This window comes from Strix aluco, chromosome 24 (genome assembly GCF_031877795.1).
Source record: "Strix aluco isolate bStrAlu1 chromosome 24, bStrAlu1.hap1, whole genome shotgun sequence".
Taxonomy (NCBI): domain Eukaryota; kingdom Metazoa; phylum Chordata; class Aves; order Strigiformes; family Strigidae; genus Strix; species Strix aluco.
In genome coordinates, this window is record NC_133954.1 from 2,875,251 (window position 1) to 2,897,885 (window position 22,635).

The following is a 22,635-nucleotide window of genomic DNA, read 5'->3' on the forward strand; positions in this document are numbered from 1 at the left end:
TCTGCAGAGCTGCTCCACAGCCAGCCAGCTTCCAGCCTACACCTATGGAGGGCGTTATCCAATCCCACGTGCAGGACAACTGAAGGGATCCCTCTCCAGCTCACTTACTATATGAACTAAGTAGTAGCTAGCTCTCTAGCTACTGTGGTTACTACCAGGAGCTAAGTTCAAAGTGCCAACATCAGACAGGAACCAGAGTATTAAATCACTCCTTGGCGCCACATGTCTTTCTTTATTCACTACTAGGAGTAAAGTGACTAACATGGACTCCTAAAGCAGAAATTTAAAGCCAGTGGAGAAAACACACCCTTGTAAACCAAATCAGTTTCTAAGTCCGTGAGAAGGAGTATCCCAGATCCTTTCTTAAATTAGGATTCACTCATCTCAGTCAGCCCGTTTTGTAGCTGTAGAGAGGAGGAACGGACAAACAGACATTACTGCAGATCTCAGTTCTGTAGGAGTCAAAACTCTACTTGACTGTTAATGTTTTCCCTCTTCCTGATGGAGGCAATTCACAGCTTGGGTTGAAATTCTTCACCACATACAAAGAAGAAATAAACAAAATTACCATTAACCATTTAGTACAGGAGGAAAGAGGGGAACTCCGAGCTATAGCCCATCTGTTTATCTGTAACATTTTTCTCTACTTGGATGATGATCCTAGAGCTAGTAATAAATCATCAGCATAGGAAGTTTGGCAATGCAGACGTTCTGATTTAAGAGTGGGAACCATCCATGATGTAGTGATATATCCTTCCAGCAGGTGCAGGTATTGTTCTGCCACTTCCTAATCCATGGTCTGGACCAGTGCTCATCACACTCAGCTCATTTGCACTGTCCTGTCTGTCATGGCTCATTACACTCTGTTACTCAGCTCTTGATTGAGGTAAAGTTGTGCTACTCCCACTCTGTTCTACCCCTTTGCCTTATCGTCATCTGACAAATGCATGCAATGCAGTGTTGGGTTTGTGTGTTTGTGGTGGGGTTTTGGTAGCAGGGAAGGGCTACAGCCCCTTCTGGAAGCTCCCCCAGCTCCAAGTCAGACCCGTCTCTGGCCAAGGCCAAGCCAATTAGTGACGGTGCTGCACCTCTGTGATAACGTATTTAAGAAGTGAAACCTGGGAGGAGGAGTTGGGGTTGCGAGGAGGACCCTATGCAAACACCAAGGTCAGTGGAAGAGGAGGAGGATAAACAGAGGGAGGTGTGCTGGAGCGGAGCCCCCCCTGCAGCCCGTGGGGAGAGGGCAGGCTGTGCCCTGCACCCATGGAGGGCACCGGGGGAGCAGATGCCACCTGCAGCCCGGGGAGGACCCCACGCCAGAGCAGGGGCTGTGCCTGGAGAAGGCCGGGACTCTGTGGGAAGCCCCAACTGTTGTAGTCCGCAGCTGCGAGGATCGCAACACGTGTGAGGGACCCACGTTGGAGCAGTTGGGAAGAGCTGCAGTCTGTGGGAAGGACTGACATGGGAGGATTTCATGGAGGACTGTCTGCCAAGAGAGAGACCCCGCACCGGAGCAAGGGAGGAATGGGAGGAGTCCTTCCCCTGAGGAGGAAGGAGCGGCAGAGACAACAGGTGATGAACTGACCCCAACCCCCATCCCCTGCCCCCCTGAACCACTGCAGGGGAGGAGGAGGAGTAACTGGGAGCAGCTGGGCCTGGGAAGAAGGGAGGGGGTGGGGGATGGTGTTTTTAAGATGTGTTTGTATTTCTCACTGTCCTACTCTGATTGGAAAATTAATTGGTGGTGATGTTCAAATTAAATTGATGTTTTGGTTTTTTTTCTTCTGCAATCACGTATGTCTTTTGCCCATGACTATAATGGGTGAATCATCCATCCCTGTTCTTGTCTCAATCCCTGAGACTTTTGTTGTATTTTCTCTTCCCCATCCCTGAGGGAGAAGGAGTGAGCAAGTGGCTGCGTGGTGCTCAGTCGCCCTCTGGGCTCAGACCACATCAATATAGATCCAATTATACTTTAACTTGCATTACACATCATTAGTGACAAATAGCTTAAGTTTTCACAGGTGTATACACTCAGTACACAAAAAACATGGTAAGAACTAGTATGGTGCAAGCTAATCAATGGCCATCAGGTCCTAGTAATCTTAACCCTTATGAAAGCAACTTTCTTTATTCACATTGTGCTAACTGCAAAGTTGTTTTCTGTTTCTTCTATGCGGACACCAGCTGGGGAGTTTCAATATGTAACTCAAACTTTATAGGTATTTCCCACTTCTTGCAGTTACATCTACTGCTGAGCGTGCAGCAGTCATATCACAGATGCCCGGCATCCATCAGCCTAAGGCACACTGGAATGACGAACTCTGGAAGGGCCATGCTGTTGTGACAGCTGCTCTTACTTCTTGCTTTTGGCTTTTGGGGTATTAACAGCTTGGCACCAACATGGAGCCTTTCCACCTCATGTTCTCTGTGTCTACAGTGTCTGCATACAAGTGTTCCCCCCATATCTCTATTAGTGGTGCTTTTACAGACAAACATCAGCACAAGTTGTCAATCCAGTCAGTCCCCAGAGACAACATGGTATACTTTTCGAGCAGTTTTAGGTATTGTTCTTCTGTCACTTGTTCATTGGTGGCCTCTGCGAAGGCTTATCACACACAGTTCTTATTTACATTGTCCTGCTGACCATGTCTCACTACACTCAGCTATTCAACTTGTGATCAAGGCAAGGGGGTGATACTCATGGGACATACACCCAACTACACCCACAGTGGGTGACTGCCACCCCATCCAGAATTCTGAAACGACACAGACTACCAGCACAATCAAGTGTCTGTTGTAGTTCCCTGCAGAGGGAGACCTTTTTGAGTTGTGCATATTTCCTCACCCTCCCAGCATGGAGGACAAGAAAAGTTACAGTGGCAAAAATGCAGTAAGGGAAACACATTGATATTAGCAGGAGGACAGAGAGGTGTAAGGCTAGCATAACTCCAAGAGAAAATGGACTTAAGAAAATAAAACAGAATGACCCTACAGCTGATACTAACTTACAGTAGAGAGATGGGAGCAACTATACCTTCGACTGTAAACCATGGCACTTTCATGTGCTGCCTCTACAATCCAGATTTCCCCCAGAGTTTAGTGCAACACTGAACAGTGTCTCTACCAGACCTGCAACTTGCACTTTGCCTGGTGTCACAGATAACCAGGACACAACTGAGATCAGGTCAACACATAGAGCAGCAGTGACAGACTCTGCTGATATGAACTCTGCCCAAATGGGGCAGTTACAGAGTTTATACACCTTTGGGTTATACGACTTATTCTTCAACAAGCCATGTCAGATAAGCAGGACATGGTAAATGACAACAGAGAGTGGATTACTTCAGATAAGGAATGTCTAGACAGTCCATCCTTTCACAAACAATTAATTCCTCCAACAGTTGGGTCATGCTGGCTTGGTGAAGCTATCAAGTCACACTGCAGATACCTCTTAACTAGAGAAGTCTGCAAACCTCCACCTATGAGGTGTTAGCTATTTTACTTCTACACTGGGGAAAGGATCAGCCCAAGTAAAATGTTTCACATGTTTTCAAATTAGCGTGGCTGCAGCAGATGAGATGGATTTTGGATAGCACTGGGTGTGGCAGGTGCATCCGCCCAGTGAAAACAGAGCTTCCTGGTTGTTGAAACGTGGCAGCTTTTGGCTGTCTTTGTTTTCAGGGTCTCGCGGTAGCTGAGACCTTTGACCAATGGGAGCCGCTATTGACTACAGGTCAGATTCGGTCTGGGTATAAATGGAGTCCCCTGGGGGAGCCATTTGGAGCTCGTCCCCTGGAGCTGCACGCTGCGGTCAGAGGACTCTCCCCTTGGGTCAGGACGCTGCCCAAGGAAACTCCTCGAGGTACTTTGGGTCGGGACGCTGCCCTGAGCAGGTCCTCGAGGTTGAGAGCCCTCACTTTCTAGGTGAGTGATAGAGCATTTTGGGTTGTCGTTAAACCCTAGGTAGTGAAGTTTTGTTTACATTTGGGGTTGTCGTTAAACCCCTAGGCTGTGAAGCTTTGTTTTACGTTTTGGGTTCTCGTTAAACCCACGAAGTGAAGTTTTCGTTTGGGGTTGTCGTTAAACCCCTGGGGTGTGAGGCTTTGTCTTACGTTTCGGGTTCCCGTTAAACCCTAGGAAGTGAAGTTTTCGTTTGGGGTTGTCGTTAAACCCCCGGGGAGTGGGGCTTTGTAAAGTATTTCGGGTTATTGTTAAACCCCAGAAAGTTATTCTGTTCTCCTCTTGTGGACATCCGGATCTGTAATCTACGGAGAGCTGACTGGTGGTTTTATGGAAAAAATAAATCTATTTATTTTTTTAAATTGGTGGTGGGTTGCTTATTTGGAAGCCTCCGTAACACTGGGTTAGCAAAAGCCTAAGAACTTCCACTTGTCAGTCCAAAAAGAAATCTCATACAACAAATAAACCTTAAGCATTCATCCCAGGTTTTTAGGTGGAGTAATGGCCATTGCTTTCTTCTCAAAGGCCATATGAACAGAATTCATTGTGGGGTGGTCTGGGTTTTTTTTTTTCAGCTGCCAGATTGGTTGACTCAGTCATGAGGAATTAAAAGTATATTAGATATTAAGTCTCAAGTTGGTTCTAGACAGAGAAGAACAATACAGGACAGAGGCAAAGACCAAGGAGATGTTTAAAGGAAGCAAAAGGAAGTGGTGCTACAGAAAAATGGGCAGACAATCTGTGTGGGAGTTGTGAGGGTGTTAGAAATGTAGAAAATGGGAATACCTGACTACAAGCTCCTTGTAGGGTGTTTTTAAAATCATAATTTGTAGAATCATTAGATGAGCATAAATTACAGAGTTTGAGAGACCTCTGGAGATCTCTGGTTCAATTCCTACCCAAAGTGGGCCCAAACTGCAGCAGCTTCTCAAGGCCTTGTCCAGTTCAGTTCCCAAAATCTACAGGATATTCAAGAACTTTTCAGGGTCCCTGTTCCAGTATTTAACTACATCGTGAAAAATCTTTTCTGAATATCTTATAAATTTCTCATGTTGTGTCCATCGGTTCTCACCCTACCTCTGTGCACCTGCAAGAAGAACCCAGTTCCGCCTTTTATATGCCCCACCAAAAGGTAGCTGAATGTCACAGTAAGATCCCACCTGAGCCTTCTCTTCTCGAGACAGAACAAATCCGGTTGTCTCAGCACCATGTCTTGTGCTCCAGCCTCTACCTCTCCAGACTTGCTCCAGTATACCAAAGTCTACCATGTCCTGGGGAGTCCCAGACTAGACCCAGGACTGCAGGAGGGGTTTCACAAGTGTTGAACAGAGGGGAAGAATCACCTTCCTTGACCTGCTACTGATGTTATTTTTAAGACGGCCCAGAATTTTACTGACTCATGTTCACTTGCTCACTGTAACTCCAGGCCTCTTTCTGCAAAGCTGCTTTCCAGCCAATCAGCCCCAAGACTTCTGTTCCATGAGGTTATGCCACATTAGGATCAGGACTTTGCTCTAAACTTCATTGAAGTGGGTGGTGTTTCTTCTGATACATTACTTGGCCTGTCAAGGTCAGTCTCAATAGCAGTCTTGCCCTACTGATCGCCCGATTCCTCCTTCCAACTTGGCATCGTCCACAAACTAGCTGAGAGTGAACTGTCGCATCATCCGGGCTGTTAAAAAGATAGTGTTGATCCTTGAAGGATTCCACTAATAACCATCAGCCAGTTGGACTTTGCAGTATTGATCATGATCATCACCTTTTGAACTTGGAGGTCCACCACTTTATAATCACATCTCCATTCCACAGCTCACCAGTATTTTATGTCCAGCCTAGCTCTGAGGTAGCAATTGTTATCTCCCTTCCCAAACATTGTTCTTCAGGGCCATGGAGAGAACATCAAATGCAGGCATTCTCTGATGAAAGGAGGTGACTTCCAGCCTGTCTTTTTTCACTCACCAGCATGGCAAGTTCCCACAGGTCCCAGCCATCCTGAGCACCACCAACATTTTTGGAGTGCCCCAAGACTGCAGCCACCATCTTCACCCAGGACATGGTGTCATAGAGCTGTCTGGGTTTGGCAAGGTGAAGAGGAAACCCTACAGTTTCTGATGTTTCTCCGTAGACATGAATATGCAGAGGACCTCTGCAGGAGCAGCAGTTGCTAGAATTTGGGGGAAGAAGCAAGGGACATGGCTGTGGAACCCATTCCCACACACGCCTTTGTTCCTGTGCTGGAGAAGAGGGGGACACAGGCAAATGATTATTCTCGGAGATACAACAAAAATGGACAATGACCATGAGAAAAAGTTCCCAGTCCCCTTATGGGCACTGCAGAGAAACCCTAGGGGAATATGCATGCTCAGATCCAAATTTCCTCCTCAGCTGGTGAGACTTTAACACATCAGGATACCAGAGGCTGTAGAAGGAGGACAGGTAACCTCCCAGACTGGGTCCTAGCACAATCATGCTGTTCATCCTGTCTCCTAGCCACGGAAACTGAGCTCAGAAATGCAGAAGATCTCTTCTACAGGACGAGGGTCCTTCAGGAGGCACTGGAGGCATGATCAGAGGATGGGACACCTGTAAATACCCCAGCTCAGCCCTACCACTTACAGACACGGACCTCAAAGGGGAAACTCTGCACAAGTTGAAACCGAAGGAGGGACTGCGCACACACTTGCTCTGTCCAAGCCCCAGACAGGTACATTCCCTACGACGTAAATGCAAGTGGTGTTTCTTGGGGCTGTTTCTATCCCAAGCACAGGTGACGAGAGCACGAGGAGCACGCACACAAGTTATGAGGGACAAGGTCTCCAAAGATTCAGGCTACAGGACTGATGCTGTGATGTATTAAAAATCACACACAAAACATCACTTCTGCCAGACGGCCGGTGACAGGACAATGCCCCCCCTTCCTTTCAGAGCCTGTTCCGGAGTATCTGCTGTCCGCATCCAGAACATCCCTGGTTTGGGAGATACAGGAAGGCTGGAATGATTTAAACAGAGGGAAGATTTGGGTAGAAAAGGAAAATCTCTGCTTCTGGTCTCTTGAAAAGTCTCCCCCCCCCCCCCCCCAAAAAAAAAAAAAACCCCAACTAAAAGAAGCAGAGTCATTTTGCCCTCACTTCACGCTCACTGTCATGAGAGTTTTTAATCAAAAGCAAGAAAAACAACGGTTTGCCGTTAGCGCTGAGAAGGGGCCACAAAACTCAGGCTTCCGTCCCCCTCGGTGAAGAATCTGGAGTCTCCCTTGAGACACACGGGCCCGCCCGCACCCCCAGCCCCGCCCCGCCACTCAGCGGCGGCCACCCCAGCCCGCGGCCTGTCCCCGCCGGAGCCAGCAGCGCTGCTTGTCCCCACACGGGCCCTTTGCGGGCGGCCCCGCGCCGGGCCCTGCCGCCCGCAGCCAGCGCTGCCCCGGCCCGCCCGCACTGTGCCCGCGGGGCGCGGTGAAACTCCGGGCCGGGGCCGCAGCCAACGCCGCGAGCACCGCCCCGGGCAGAGACCCCGCGCTGCGGCCGCGGCCACGCCTGTCCCGCGGGGGCCCCAGGTGGGAGCGCGGCGGGGGACGGGGACAGAGGCGCGGCCTCAAGGAGCCGCGCTCTAATCAGCCTAGCAACAGCGGCCGCCTGCCTTTCATTGGCTTTTGGAAGGTGCCGGCTCTCTAATCTGCCTAGCAACAGCGGCCGCCTGCCTTTCATTGGCTTTTGGAAGGTGCCGGCTCTCTAATCTGCCTAGCAACAGCGGCCGCCTGCCTTTCATTGGCTTTTGGAAGGTGCCGGCTCTCTAATCTGCCTAGCAACAGCGGCCGCCTGCCTTTCATTGGCTTTTGGAAGGCGCGGGCTCTCTAATCTGCCTAGCAACAGCCGCTTCTTGGCTCTTCTTGGCTCTTGGAAAGCTTCGGGGGCGCAGACTCAATAAAGACTTTGGCGCGTGTCTGACAAGGCGTTCCGCCCCCACGACCCGTCCGCTCGCGCATGCGTATAGCGGCCGGCGGCGCCCCCCGATTCCGCCCTATCGCGGGCAGAGACCTGCGCCTGCGCAGTATCCGCTGGGCGCGCGGTGAGCGGGGCGTGCGCATGCGCTGCCCCGCGGTGCCCCGGAAGCGCTCGCTCGTCCCGGCCGCTTCCGGCCACCTCAGCCGGGCCGCGGGGACTATGTCGGGCGCGGCGGGCTCCGGCGCGGGGGCCGCGGGCTCGGTGGGCTCGGTGGTGCGGCGCTTCCTGGTGGAGTACGGCAGCGGCACGCCGAGCCGCCTCAAGGTGCTGGACGCCTACCTGCTGTACGTGCTGCTCACCGGGGCGCTGCAGTTCGGCTACTGCCTGGGCGTCGGCACCTTCCCTTTCAACTCCTTCCTCAGCGGCTTCATCTCCGCCGTCGGCAGCTTCATCCTCGGCGGTCAGTGCCCCGCCGCGGCTCCGCGCGGTTTTCCCTGGAATCCCCTTCGCAGCCGCGCACGCAGCGTAGCAAAGGCTGAGCCTCCCCTGGCGGCCCCCGGACATCCGAAAGTTGCCGTAGAAGTGCTCAGATCTCATGTAGGAACCGCAGGATTCCCTCAGCAACCACAGGCGCTCCCCAACGGCCCAAGGGAGTCACCCCCAGCAGCTCTCAAACCTACCCCGGCAGCCAGGGAGTCCCCGTAGCATCATCCCACACCCCCGCTCTTCTCCCACAACTCCCAGTTCTGCTCCCAGAAACACCCCGGTGCGCAGCCCAGCCTGCCCTGCAGGATGCTCCACAGTGGCTGTGAACCTGCGGGGGTCCTGCCCGTGGGCACCGTAGAGCCTGGCTCCTTGTCAGCCCCAGGGTGTCCTTGCTTCTCTGGCTGGTATTGGTGTTCTTTAGCAGCCATGCCGGGGTGAAATCCAAACTGTAGCAATGACTGCTTCAGGCTGTTGCTCTCCCATAATACCCCCCAAAACCACCTTGTTCTTGTGCGTCCCTCCCCAACACACCTATGTGCTCTGCAGGACATAGAAACGTCCCCATTTCTATGCGAGTCACATTCTGTTATAAGCCTGTTCCCCTTAGGACTCACTTGGCTACCCCGACAGCGTAGTGCTGTGAAAGAGCTGATTGCATAAAAGCCCTGTGCAAATCACCTGCCAGCGCCCTGCTCATCTTCTAATAAAGACAGAGTTACCTTTTCTTATGGTACCCTGGTGGAACAGTGACCCAGACGGGTGGACTGCTTCCCACCAAGACTTCTTTTTGTGATCACTAATGTCTCATTCTTTCTCTGCCATGCAGTTTGCCTCCGGATCCAAATCAACCCCCAGAACAAAGGCGAGTTCCAAGGCATCTCACCGGAGCGGGCATTTGCCGATTTCCTTTTTGCCAACACCATCCTCCATCTTGTCGTCATCAATTTTGTTGGCTGAGCTTTAGAAGAGACTGTGAGGTACTGATCTGTGGGGTCACAAAAGGGGCAGTCAAAGCTCCTATGAATTCAGTACTTTTGTAGAGTTGGGAGAGAACTAGGAAGAGTGAATTCAGGAGTCCTAGCTCCCAGCTTCGTCTTGGCCGAGTGCAGTTAAGCTGTTGTCCTCTAGGTTGATACAGGGTTAGGATTTACGGCTTCCTGGTTTTGTGCATGTATTTTTTGGTTTTTATAATTTAAAAGGCACTTCAACTAGGAGTGTTACAGACACCTACCCATGTTTCTCTCTTTATGAGAGAAATACCTCTTTCTTCTTTGCAAGAGGGGCTTTGGGAGCTGGAACGCCTGGGCTCTGTTTGTGAGGCTGGTCCTCGTTGGAGGCTGTGGTATGGCAGATGGCCAAGTCTGGAGTTTCTCAGCAGCTGAGAGGAGGGAGTTTGGGACTGGGAGAGTTTCGTGCTGAAAAGTGGAGGACGTGCCCTGTTGTTGCTGTTGCAGGGGGACAGAAGATCATCGGAGCTTTCGGGGTATTTCCTCTCCCTTTGCAGAAACATTGCTAATGTTGCCTTCCTCTCTTTCTAGGTCTTGAGTTGCTCTCGAGCTGTGATGCCAAAGCCTGGCATTGGGAAGTGCTCTTCCCCAGCAGACTCTTACTTACTTCCTTGGTGGAGGAAGGGAATGCAGGACTCAAGATTTTTCCCCACAGACAGTTCTATGGAGGGGTCTGCTGCCTCATTACAGTTACTGTAATCCTTTCCATCAATAAAATCCTTTATAATACTGCAGTCTTTTCCCTGAGCTGCTTCTGACACCCAAGTTCCCGCTCAGGCATGACTCCCTGTTTTACCACCCTCCCTCACTACCAGCAGGCTGTTTTTCCATGCCCCAGTTTCAGAGAGAAGCAGGAAGCAAGTCATGGAAACTGAGTTGTCATCCACCCTTTTCATCTTCCTGTTTCCTGCCTCTTTATCTCATGGAGAGTGTATTGCCAGCGTGCCCCCGGGCTTCAAAGCTGGGGAAGGTTTGGGTTAGGCTGTGGTTAGTGGTCGTGAACAGAAGGAAGCGGAGGGTGTCCTCCAGCACATCCCCAGGTGTACCCGGCTTCCCGCAGGCCCTCCTGTATCCCTCAGAGGCATGTGGGGCACAGCTGGATGTCCCAGCTGGTCTTAAGGCTCCCTAAGGCCTGGTAGTGTTAGCAGTTCAGTCTGGTGTGCTGATAAACCCAAGGATGCTGGAAGGGGCTGCAGTGCTGTGTCAGTGCCTCGGGCAGAGCTGCAGTTGAGCTGTTCTGGGTCCGTGGAGGAGGACACCCCTCAGACTTAACCTCACTGACAATCCTCCCCCCTCTAAAGCGTTGTGAAATGCTTAAACTCAATAACTTTGGCCCTTGGCCGTTGCCTCCTCAAGCCCAAGCTAACCTCCTGCACTGAGGCCAAATGGTTCTTTGTCCTGGTGGAAAATCAGAGCCCTGTGGTAATCCAACTATGGGCACAGGTTGAGATATTAAGCCCAGCTAGCCCCTCCACACCTGTGGCTGCAGAAATTACGTGGGTTACCTTCAGGCACGAGGCTCCATCCTTGTCCTGATCCTGCTTCACACTTGTCTGGTTTATTCTGCAGATGAAACACTGAATGGGTGAAACGTGGGTTGAGGATACGTGACACAGAAATGCTTGTTTGCTGGTGCTCAGGAGATAAAACATGGGGTCTGGTAGCTTCAACCTCAGCACTGCATTATGGCTTCTGTTTACCACCTTTGTCTTTTTAGCATTTCCAGCTGTGCTGCAGCCATTAAACCCCTAAAAGTGTGAAACCTGGGGCTCCTAAGTCGCCTCACATAGCCTCTGAAGAGCGAGGTATGAGGGAGCAGGGGTTTTACTGTCTCAAAGGATGCTGCCTGGGTCTGTGGTAGGAACAGAGAATTCCTGCCAGCTCTGATGCTACCACCCCCTCCAGCCCCGGGCATTGACTGGGTTTGTTTAAAATGGTACCCGGTTCGTCCTGCTGGAGGCAGGGGACTCGGCAGCATGCAGGGGTGGGAAATGAGCCACCGAGCTCTTCTTGCCCATAAGAAGGGCCCTCTCTGAGCCGGGCCCGTGGCTCAGCCAGCACGTTCACAGGAGGAGGAACAATTCAGGGTCTCCCCTTTGCCGCTGCAGCTGCTGCTGTTTGCAAGCTGCGGGTGCCCCCCTGCGGGTCTCTGTGACTCGGTCTCCCCCCGGTTTGGCTTTAGGGAGAGCTCCAGGCTGGGACCCTCCTGTGGCCGCTTCTGAGAACTGCATGGGAGCCTGTGGAAAAGCAAGAGCCGTAGCTTTTCTATGGGGTTTCTTTTTTTTTTTTTTCCCCTGATTTTTACTGGCTTGCAATGCCTCTAGTTGCCATAAACTCAGCACTAGAATTCAGGTCCTATTGGAGTTAATCCCACATCTGAATAAGCTTCAACAAGTCTGTAGACAAGTTCTGCTCCTTATAAGGACCATGCTTGGGTCCCTGTTCACACCGTAGAAGGGGGCAAGAAGAGAGGTTGTGTTGTGTACAGGGTCATGTTTAATGAGAGATGACATATGCCAGGCAGGGTGTTTTCTCCAACAAACCCCTAGAAAAGATGCAAATTCATCTCCTCCCCATAGGTAGGTGTTAGGGGGCAGGAGCTGGCATAGGGGTGAGGGTGCTAGAGCTGGACCATGGCAACATCTCCTTCCCTGCTGATGTGAGAGAACTCTCTGGCTTGCCCCGTCTTCCTCCCTTCTCTTTGGGTCAGGAGAAGTAGGATTTTTCTGCACAGATTCACTACCCGTGTAACAGGGTGCAGAGGGCTATCAGCAAACTCAGAAATCTTACACGCTTCTAAGATTTCTCCCAGCCACCCATCACACTGTACAATGTATTTTCTCCCCTCCTTCCCCCTGCTCACACTGCATAGCTCAATCTTTCCTGCTGCACACAAAACAACTCCCCCCCCCCCAGACCCAAGAGGTGGGGAGGGGGCAGGAAGGGAGGGTGCCTTAACCTCATTCAACTTTGGCTTGTGGTCTAACGGCTGCTGTGCTTTTTCCACATGCTTCTCCTCCTCCCTGCCACGTGCCACACCAGCCCTGCTCCCCCCACCCCCTGTTTTGCACTCCACTTTCCAGAGGAAGCGGTTTCTGTGGTAGGGCGTAGAGGAGCATCAAAAGGTGACCCAGATCTCAACTGTGACGTCATGGAACTGGTGGTGCCGTCCTCTTCCTGCCCCACCTGGGCCGTGAGACCCCTTCCACATCCTGTCTTACTGTGTTGTTTCCTGCCTTTGCTTTGCACTGTGGTTTTTCTTTCTCGAAATAAACAAGAAAGTGCAAAGTGGTGATGGGGGGGCACATTGTGGTGGTGGGAGATTGAAAGCCTGATATCTTGAACTAGACCTAGAAATTTTTGCAGTGCTAAGAGTCACTTTAGTGAAAACATTTAACTTTATCTGTACACTCAGCCCCTCACTCAGCAAATCTTATCACTGGGGTCATTTAACCTGGAAGAGAAAAGACTGAGATGTGGAAACAGAGACAGCACACTGTCCTTCCTCCTTGACCATACAGCTAGGAGGGGGGTGAAGTGCAACACAAAAAAATTAAAAATTATATTAATTTTTAAAAGTCATGCTAAAGGTAAATGAGCATGCAAACTTTTCTTCCAGTCCCTGAGGGTTTCTTGGGTGAGATTAATCAGCTGGAAATCTGTGAAATGCAATGACTTACTTTGTAATTCAAATATGGGTTTAGGCAGCTTCATCAAGCTGTTTCCCTGTGACACCTCGTATGTCATCATGAGCAAAATGTAAGTGTCAAGAGCTGCCTGGAATCTAGCATTTAAAGAGCCATGGGCTCTTACGGCTGGAGAGAAATGAGAGTGACTGTTGTATCATGGGAGAGACAGGACAATGAGTCCCTGAACATCTGTGCTATAAAATAATCAGGGTAACACACCCAGAAAGTTTAAAGTTGTTCCTTGGCAGAAAGAGCCACTAACTGTCACCCTGTGACAGGCCACTTGCTAAATGGTCAGGTGGCAGCACCATGGCAGGAGAGCGGGGAGACACTGCTGTGTCGCTGCTCAGCGCTGTGGGGTCAGATCCTCTGCAGGGATGCTGACATGGTCTTCACGCAGGGACCCTCTCCCACATGCAGCACCGGGGCTTTTGGCTAAAAGCATCTCAAACATGAGCCTTTCCAAAATCCGAGTTCCTTGCAATGGCTGTGAATCCAGCAGGGTGGGAAACATCCCGAGAGGGGGAATCACCCCCACCAGCCTGTCGAGGCTTTCCCTGCCACCCAGTTTGGGCAGTAGTGTGAGGTAGAAGCAAAGTTTAAGCTTTGCAGGGAGAGTGTGTTTCTTTCTGAGCACCCTTCTCAGTTCTCCCTCCAGAGGAGTCTCTAGTGCTCCAGAAGACGGAGATATCGATGTCACAAAAGGAGAAAATTTCCAGTCTTGCCAGTGACAGACGGAACCTGGAGACACAGGCCAGGTGGTTGGTGTCATTAATTGAAAGCAGGTACCTTGTTCTCCAGTGACACTTGGGAGTGGGGGGCATTTAGACGTAGGACACTTCAGGTCCTGTGTTCCCCATAGCAGTAGACATCTGCCTTCAGGAACCTGGACCGCTTACTAGTCCTCCCACTGTGAGCAGGGCATATTTTACCGTCGTCTTCACGTAGCACAGAGTCTACTCTTGGAGGAGGGGTGCTCCCCTCCATTGCCCTCCCTCCAAGCCAGCCGTGCTATTCTCACCCAGACACAGCAAGGATGTCCTGGATTCTATTCCCCCCACCACGGTGGATCCAGCCAGTTATTGCAAACAGCTCATGGTGGCCAAGTCAGGCTGAGGAGGAGAGTCCGGATGCCCCTTCCCTCCTTCACCCCAAAGGCCAGGCTCATTTCTAGAGATGAGCTCATCTGAAGGGTAAAACAAGTTCCTCAAACTACAGATACAAAGGACAAACAAGTTTCTTACTTTTGATAAGAATTGTTTAATAGCAGCCAAAGACCCAAAGAAATGCCGAGATATCAGTGTGGTTGCCAGTACAATTCAAGAATTAGCAGCGTGCAAAGTTCACATGCATGCACTGTTTCTAAGGAGTGCACACACGGACAGGCAAATATTTCAGTGTAGTTTTATGCAGTGATTATAAAAAGAAATTGGGAAATCCAAGGTTGTTTTAGAACTAAACAAAAAGAACAAAAGTAGTTTGTATTTTTGGTAAATGCAAAGCCAAATCTTAAGCAGGTTTAAATTCAGAAAATGTTAAGGCCAGATAGACTTTAAAAAAATAATAAACATTCTTTTGTCCTGTGATAATGAAGTGAGAATTTTACTGAATTCAGGACTTCTGGGAGCCCTAGCAGCATATCTTTTAGGGAAAAAAAAAAAAAAAGATACCTTACTCTGATCTAGCAAAAGATAGCGGAACATGATGCATAGCACCCTGAATAAATCTCTCTGGTTTTCAGAATGTTTAATTTGCAACTGAAATGGTGTCTGTGGGGGTGCACTTTATGGTGTGCATACTTGAAAGCTACCAAAGTATGAAAAATTCACATTCAAGTGATATCTAGCTTGCAGTTTGCAACAAACAACACTGCCCCAAGCAGAAATTGTGTGTCATTTTAACACGAGTAATAGCGATATTTGGCAATTTATAGTTACAGCAAACTATGCTTCATGCAAAAAGAGGCATTGTTGTGCTAAATGGATCAGGCATCTGGGGGAGCAGAATGCTGAAAATGTTAAGCTTATTTTTGAGTGGCTTTGTAACAATGCAAATAAAGCAATTTAGGCTATAACAGCTGGTGTGATACACAGAAACAAGTGATATCCCTTGCGACAGGAATGCCTGTGTTCCCTCTTGCACATGATGCTCTGGTAAAGATTCCTCAGCGGACTTTTTTGGAACTTCAAGACCCCACCATCTGGTTACTTTAATTCCTGTAGCAAAAATAAAGTTATGTTAAATCATTATTTGGGATACAGTCGCAGCTACACAATTGTAGACCTGAAGTGTCTACGGCTTAGAAAGAAGAGAAAGAGACTCTGGGCCAAAACTAGTGTGTGAGGTCTGAGGTCTTAAAGTCAATAAGCATCAAACTTTTCCAGCTGGAGACTGGTCAGGGGATGAATCTGATGGATAAATGCAGATAAGGAAAGGGAGGGATGTAAATAGAAGGGAGGGATGTCTAGAAAGAAGAAAAAAGTTAAATTTGCACATGGATAAGTAAAAGTAAGTAGACTTGAGGGGTGGGCGAAACAGTAATATGGCCAAAGGAGTGGAAGGATTTTACTGTTGCTAGACAAAAGGTGTGTGGACAGACCGCATAAGCAGTTATTACAGAGAGAGGCACATTCATAGCTAATGAACTGATGCAGATGGGTTCTGTCAGAGGCCTTCCCACCCTCCCATGCATACTCACTTTTTTTTCCACATCAGCATTGTCATCAGCACATTAAAAATGATTCCTTTCATTAAAATTATTTTCAGGCCCAGCTGTGATAAAGACAGCATGTTCAGGTTTTCATCTGTGAAAGTAACAGAGAAGGAAAGTCACAAGAGCACTGAGACATCCGTGCTTCCAGACACTTAATGGAGCCGTTCCACTTCGTGTGACTGAGTCAGCTAGTAGGGCAGTAACGAGACAGTGAGCAAGGCTGTCTCACTGAGAGGCTTTCACTTCTTCCAGCTGGTGTTTCAAGGACTGTGTTTTCCTTCAATAACCACTTAATTATCCCGTATGCAAGTCTGCCAACCACCTAGCTGTTTTTAAATACGTGTTATGAACCCAGGATGCTGGAGGCATCCCTTCTTCCTCTCCCTAATCTTTTTTAAGATGGGCAGGAGGAAAACAAGTTAAATTTTATTGAAAGAACACAAAGTCTATTTGGATTTTCTATTAATCTTAAGTTACAAAGCCATTTTCATTTGAAATACATTGATCTATATTGGTGAAGCAGGGACCCTGTCATCAAAACCTTATGTTTATCTTTGAAAACCTCTCTCTGAAATGACTGATCAAATCAGCCCAGTTTACTGGTAAGTGTTTTTCTGAAGTGGTGTTTTGGAAACATTTGGCTAACTGTTTTCTTTTCAGCAAGGTTTCATGTTTGCGAAAGTACAGCTATTGTGCAACAGGGCAAGCGCAGAGGCAGGCTCAGCTCCTTTGAACCAGCAGGAGCAGCGATTGCCTGGGCTCCAGCACTGGCTGGTGTACTCCCACAGCCACGAGCCAAAGCAAAGCTTGCTCAGATGCACTGTATCTTCAGTGCAACCCTGCAGCTGAGCACACACTGCAGAAACCACTTGCTTATCTTTCGGTTTATTAGGTGTTTGTGCACCCAAAAATAAAAACAACTCTTTTGAAGTCTGCAATGCAGACAGACATCCAGTAAGGCTGACTCATACCAGTACCTTCAATCACTATGTGGTGGGGAGCAGTTGTTTGGATAGTCCTAGCAAGAGCATGTAGGCACTGGCTACACTGGTCACACAGAATTACCAGCTCAGATCTGGAAGGCTACCTTAACCCAGTGACTTCCAGCCTTGATGTTTAAAGCCTGTGGGGCCCTTTTGGAAATTTCCAGTCTGAGCTTTTTGCTCCAACAGGAATTCTGCAAACATGGAACATTAGCAAAAGCTTGGAAAGACATTTTCTTTAATCACAGCAAGCTTTACCCCTAAAATGCTGTGTACACACCTGTCTTGAAGTGTAGAGACATGCCTGTAACACAGATAGTGCTGGCACCTGCAGACAGTAACAATAAATTTAATTAATAACAGAAGTGTACTTCTTCAGAAGTTCATAAAGATATCTCTACTTGGAAGGGCTGGATTAGAGTTTCTGGCCAGTAAAACCTCCCATAAACACTCACTTCTGATATTTTCAGGGCAAGTTAATCAATCTAATTAAACTTTAGTATCCCATTGGACAAAGGAATTTCAAGCTTTATATCCCCCCCCCCCCCCCCCCCCCCCCGGGTGATTTTAAGATCTCTCTGCTATGATTGTACCTGTCTACTGACCCTTAATCTTGTTTCCACCAAGGGGAAGGCAAAAGAATTATAGAATCATAGAATGCCTTGGGTTGGAAGGGACCTTAAAGATCATCTAGTCCCAAACCCCCTGCCACAGGCAGGGACACCTTCCACTAGCCCAGGTTGCCCAAAGCCCCGTCCAACCTGGCTTTGAACCCTTCCAGGGAGGGGGCAGCCTCAGCTTCTCTGGGCAACCTGTGCCAGGGCCTCACCACCCTCACAGGGAAGAATTTCTTCCTTAGATCTAACCTAAATCTACCCTTTTTGAGTTTAAGGCCATTACCCCTGGTCCTATACCTACATGCCCTTGTAAAAAGTCCCTCCCCCCTTTCCTGCAGCCCCTTTCAGTCCTGGAAGGCTGCTGTAAGGTCTCCCTGGAGCCATCTCTTCTCCAGCTGAACCCCCCCAACTCTCTCAGCCTGTCCTCATAAGGGAGGTGCTCCAATCCCCTGGTCATCTTTGGGGTCCTCCTCTGGACCCGCTTGAGCAGGTCTATGTCCTTCTTATATTGGGAAAACAGAGTCAACAAGCCAACATTCCTCTGGAGTGAGGGAGCATAATTCAGTTGCTTGCAGGGCTGGGAGATGTGAACAAGTCCTGCACATACTAATAGCACAGACACTAGAGTACCTCTAGCCCTGAACACACATCCAAAAATGCCATTACCACTTTCAGGATCCTCGCTCTCCAGTTTTCCAAAGCCCTCATGATCGGCACCACACTGCAGTTCATCTTTCTTGGCCCAGTAGGTTGACAGATAGCTCGATTCCTGTTTGTTCTCAGATGTTGCCACCTCCACAATAGCACTTGTCTCCTTCTCAGGCGAGTTAAGAGTGAGCTTTTTAGGGGAGTAATCTGTGATCAGGCACATTTCCAAATCCTCATCATCTTTAGAGATCAGCCTGTAGACCGAAGGAGATGGAGTAACATCTGAAAACGGAAAGAGGAAGACATTAGATGAGAGTACACAGTCGTAGTTCCTTCAATCTTAACATACAGATACGTAAGTATGGAGGTTTTTCCATTTATGTTGACTTATGTTGTGTGGGAGACACAGAGAGTGGCCAGGCAGGATCCCTAGAGCATCTCCAATGATACTCATGTGGGCATCCACACCCTAGATATCCATATCCAGCCTAGACATTCCTCTCCATGACAACTCATTCAACTCTGCTCTGCAGCCTGGGCTTCCTTTTGGATCTTGGCCTGGGTGCATTCAGGAATGTGTATAACAGGCAGAGGAGAGAGCACTTGCTTCTTGCTTCACTGCTAGAGACGTCCTGTGTCTGGAGAGAACTGAGCAGCCCAGGGGCATTCTGCCTTTTCTGCAAATCCACCACTGACATCCAAAATCCCAGCTCCTCCACCTGTCCTGAGGGACAGTGGATAAACTACCAAGTCTTGAGGGTGTCCACATTTACAACCAGCCCTGCTAATTGTGTTCCTACAGGAGAAAGCTGGGAAAGCCACTGCGAAGTAGGAACACATGGTTGCATTCAGGGAGAGAAAGATGAAACGAATGTTTTGTTATGTTCCATCACCTGACAGTACAGTGCAAGATATTTTTACTAAATTTTACCCTGCAAACGAGGGGTTTGGAGAACTAAAGGCTGCAGATATAAGACACCTGGGTTTATTTCTGTTTTCTTGCTTCAAATTCTGCTAGCAAGTCAGTTAGAATAGGATTTTCCACTCATATCAAAACACTACCTGTGGTTAAACTCTTTTTTGCACATTTAACTTTGTAAACTTGTACTCTAAGCATATATTTCATCTTGTACTGCTCTTGAAGTCTGAATCTTTGAGAAGGTGCTTTCCTAAATCTTTGTTCATGCGTAATAGTGAAATGTTATGGGCACTGCAGTACTGTAATGATGAACAGTTGAAATATCATTACAGACATACTGTAGCCAAGATGCAGATTTGTGGCTCTCAGCAGCCCTCTGGCTGAATTTTCCGTTGAACTTCACAATCACAGGTTTGAACCAGAGCTTCAGTTCACATTTATAACCTGACAAAGTGTTATGTAGGATTGAGAGTTTAGATTGATATTTGCTTCATCCCTGTTCACACACCACACTGATAAATATTGTAGAAGTACTAAAGACAGCTTAGCTCCCAGATGAAGAAGTTTTAATTTCTTCCCTTGAGGGAAGTTTGGACTAAACCTTGGTTTTTAGAAACTGTCTCAAAATCTTATGCAAGTGCAGACCCTAGTTGAATCACTGAGATAATCTATTCAATTCAGCACCTTAGAGAAATAGTCATATTTCTTTATTAATACGATCTCAGAAAAAAAATAATCCACAAAGCCTAACGATTCATTCTCTGTCCCTTCTCCCGAATTGCAGTTCATCTATCTCTGGCTTTGAAAAACCTGATGAGACTTTCTTTTTCCCAGCTACACAGAATGTGGTCTAATACACGTTCTGACTCCCTCCACCCCACTCCCCACCTCCCATACTCCCAGTTATTGTTTTGGAAATAGATTTCAGTGATCATTTGTTAGGGAGAGGAAGACAGGAGCGGGTAAAAAGCTTGATGGTAGATCCCTGCATAAAATACAGATGAACCAGCGTACATTATTGTCATGCATACAGAAGAGAAGAGGCGGAATTGATCAAGCTGTTCTGCTTCTCTCTCATAATGAATACCATGCTTTCTGAAGAGCTACATATCCACCTCTCACCAAATTAGGGTGTTTTTCTCCTTTTCAATCTGTGCTTTTATCTTGAGCAGATAAAAAAATAAGGTCTGTTTTTTGCAGGCAGCTTCAGCAGCACCTGTTTTGCAGAACACTTATTTCTCATTCTTGCTCAGAGTGCCTGCTGACTTTGTTCTGGTATAGCGTCTTTTTCCGATAAGTTCCTTTACGTATTTGCACACTGCTGTGAAAGTCTGCAGATAGTCTGGGTAAATATCAGCTATTATAACCACAGCACTGTGACCTATGTTTCCTGTTATTCTGTCTTAATGAGTTGGTGGATGTGTTGGAGGTGCTGTATTGATATTTATGACCTGTATTTGCAGGAAAGATTGAGAAATAAATGATGATACTCTGAGCTGTCCATCCTGCCAAATTTCATCTTTACTGAAGGATACCCTACAGGTGAAAGAACAGGAGCTGCTGGAATGCTATTCCCGACCAGCCTACCGAGAAAGCCAACGCCAGAGGCTGGTTTCAGGGAGAGAGCAGTAGAAGCCTGTTCCAACACCAGACCGAGACCTATGCCTTTTTTTCCAAACAAGCTGCCGTAGAAATCCTGAACTGGTTTAACACACAGCTTGTATTAGACAGTTACCTCATTCTCCATTCCCTCCAAAGCAAAGTCTCTGAATCTCTGGTCAGACTGGAATTGGTGTGAGAGAGGTTTTTGATCCTCTTGCCATTCCTCAGACTGAGAAATTATATTCCACAACTAGAGTCAACCTGGAGCTATTGCCAGACTCAGAGGAAATATATACCCCCTCACACCCTCACACAGGCTAATCTTGACCCCAGAGGAGCAACTCCAGTGACTTAACAAGCACTTTACTGATGTTTGCTGGCTGTCCTGCAGTGGAGGTTCCAAAAGGTCTATCAGAGGCCCTTTGTGAAATCTGCCAGCCCTGCATGGATGCTAGGATGTCTACAGCAGGACTAGGTGTCCACATTTAGTACCTGAACCCTTCTCTAGGCTTCCAGTGTCTGGAGGCACTCAGATGAAAGACGACAGGTCCTAGTCCAGCATCAGCCAAGTCATCCAAAGTACAAAGACTCTGTGCAAAGATTCAGTATTTTCAAATGTGAACATGCTGCTTCACTCACAGGGTTCAGGCATAATTCTGGTCTCCATCCCAAAAATATGTTTGTCGTTGCCTCTGTAGTTACACCAAAACCATCCAAGACCTTTCTCACAAACCTTTAAAGGGGAAGATTTCTAGCTGAACCAAAACTAAAGCTGAATTAATAGAGGAAGACACCCAGTATGTCAGGAGAAATCAGTGTTCAATGGACTAAATAGTTCTCTAGTACAAAATCTAGATAAATCCTGGGTTTATAGCATGTGTTCACATTAAGGAAAAGATGAGACAAAGATTTCTTAAATTTCATATTGGGAAGGAATACCCTACTTGTGTTCATGTATAGATTTATTCATGCATCACCTAAACTGTGGGAGAGATTTACTGTGATCTCCCCAGCTGCTCCTTTCGACAATGTTAAGGAAAGTTTTTTGGGGTCAGAAGAAGAAATTCTGCTTATCAAATCCACTCTTTAAAGCTCACAGGTGAATGAGATGGCTTAACCTGTCTGTGTAACAATTGTCTAGAAACAAAAGACTTGAACTGGCTGCTCATGAACTCTCTGAGAACCTCAGTCATTTTCACAAAATACTTTTGCATGTTTTTTCTTCCAAAATCAGAGTGGGTTTAATTGCCAGAACAAGTTTTCAATTTTATATGCCAGAGATATAGTTTCTAGGAAAAAAAAAAAAAAAAAAGAATCATGGAATGGTTTGGGTTGGAAGGGACCTTTAAAGGTCATCTAGTCCAACCCTCAATTCAAGTAATTTCAACCCAAAAAAGATAAACTTTCTGAATTAGAGAATAACTATTCATGTAGTGCCAGCCAAATAAATCACATTTGTTTAATGAGTAAGAAAAATATTTGAAAGAATCCACCTAAAATCCCTTTCTAAAAACAAGTGGAAGATCATTTTATGTTGATATCAAAAAGCCAGAAGAACTTTTGATCTTACACTTGTGGAATTGCCTCAGAGGTAGATCTCTATTTCACACCAAAATGATATCCTTTCCCGATCAGTCTATTTAGTGGGTACATTTAATTAGATAACTTATATGGGATCATAGCCTTGTGCCATTTCCAAAAATTACTCCCCTAGCTCCAGTATCCCATGCACCCCAGTTTGAATCATTGTAAATAACTGTAGTCTAAGTCACCTGGGAAATGTCTTCACAATATGGTGTGAAACCAAGACATGAACCCAGAGGTATCTCTGATTTTTTTCCCCTCAATTTAAGGCAAAACACTATTACTGTCTGACAGGATTCTGAAGTTAATGTTAATGATATGCCAATATCGTTAATCTAAGACATTGATGATGCTGTCTCATTTCCCACTATTCCCAGTCTCCCTGCTCCATCGTCACAAGCACCCTGTTGAGAAACAATCCTGGATTCATTTTCTTTCAGCCTTCACTCCTCCCTCCACTCCTCATCTAGAGTTTATGTTCAT

General features: G+C 47.6%; 1 protein-coding gene and 1 gene segment (V, D, J or C); one reads left to right on the plus strand and one right to left on the minus strand.

Annotated features, from left to right (window-relative positions):
- The first annotated feature begins 8,079 nt into the window (after nt 1-8,079).
- On the plus strand, nt 8,080-10,131 carry DAD1 (defender against cell death 1). Its single transcript, XM_074849367.1, has 3 exons — nt 8,080-8,364; nt 9,217-9,367; nt 9,929-10,131. Exons 1-2 carry the CDS (start codon nt 8,124-8,126, stop codon nt 9,345-9,347), a joined length of 372 nt encoding a protein of 123 aa, XP_074705468.1. The 5' UTR covers nt 8,080-8,123; the 3' UTR covers nt 9,348-9,367; nt 9,929-10,131.
- Nucleotides 10,132-14,322: 4,191 nt separating this feature from the next.
- Nucleotides 14,323-22,635, minus strand: part of LOC141934241 (M1-specific T cell receptor alpha chain-like) — a 293,413-nt gene continuing 285,100 nt past the window's right edge. The window contains 4 exon segments of the C gene segment in view: nt 14,323-15,302; nt 15,785-15,890; nt 17,063-17,110; nt 18,066-18,329. Of these exon segments, the coding sequence occupies nt 15,296-15,302; nt 15,785-15,890; nt 17,063-17,110; nt 18,066-18,329 (425 nt within the window).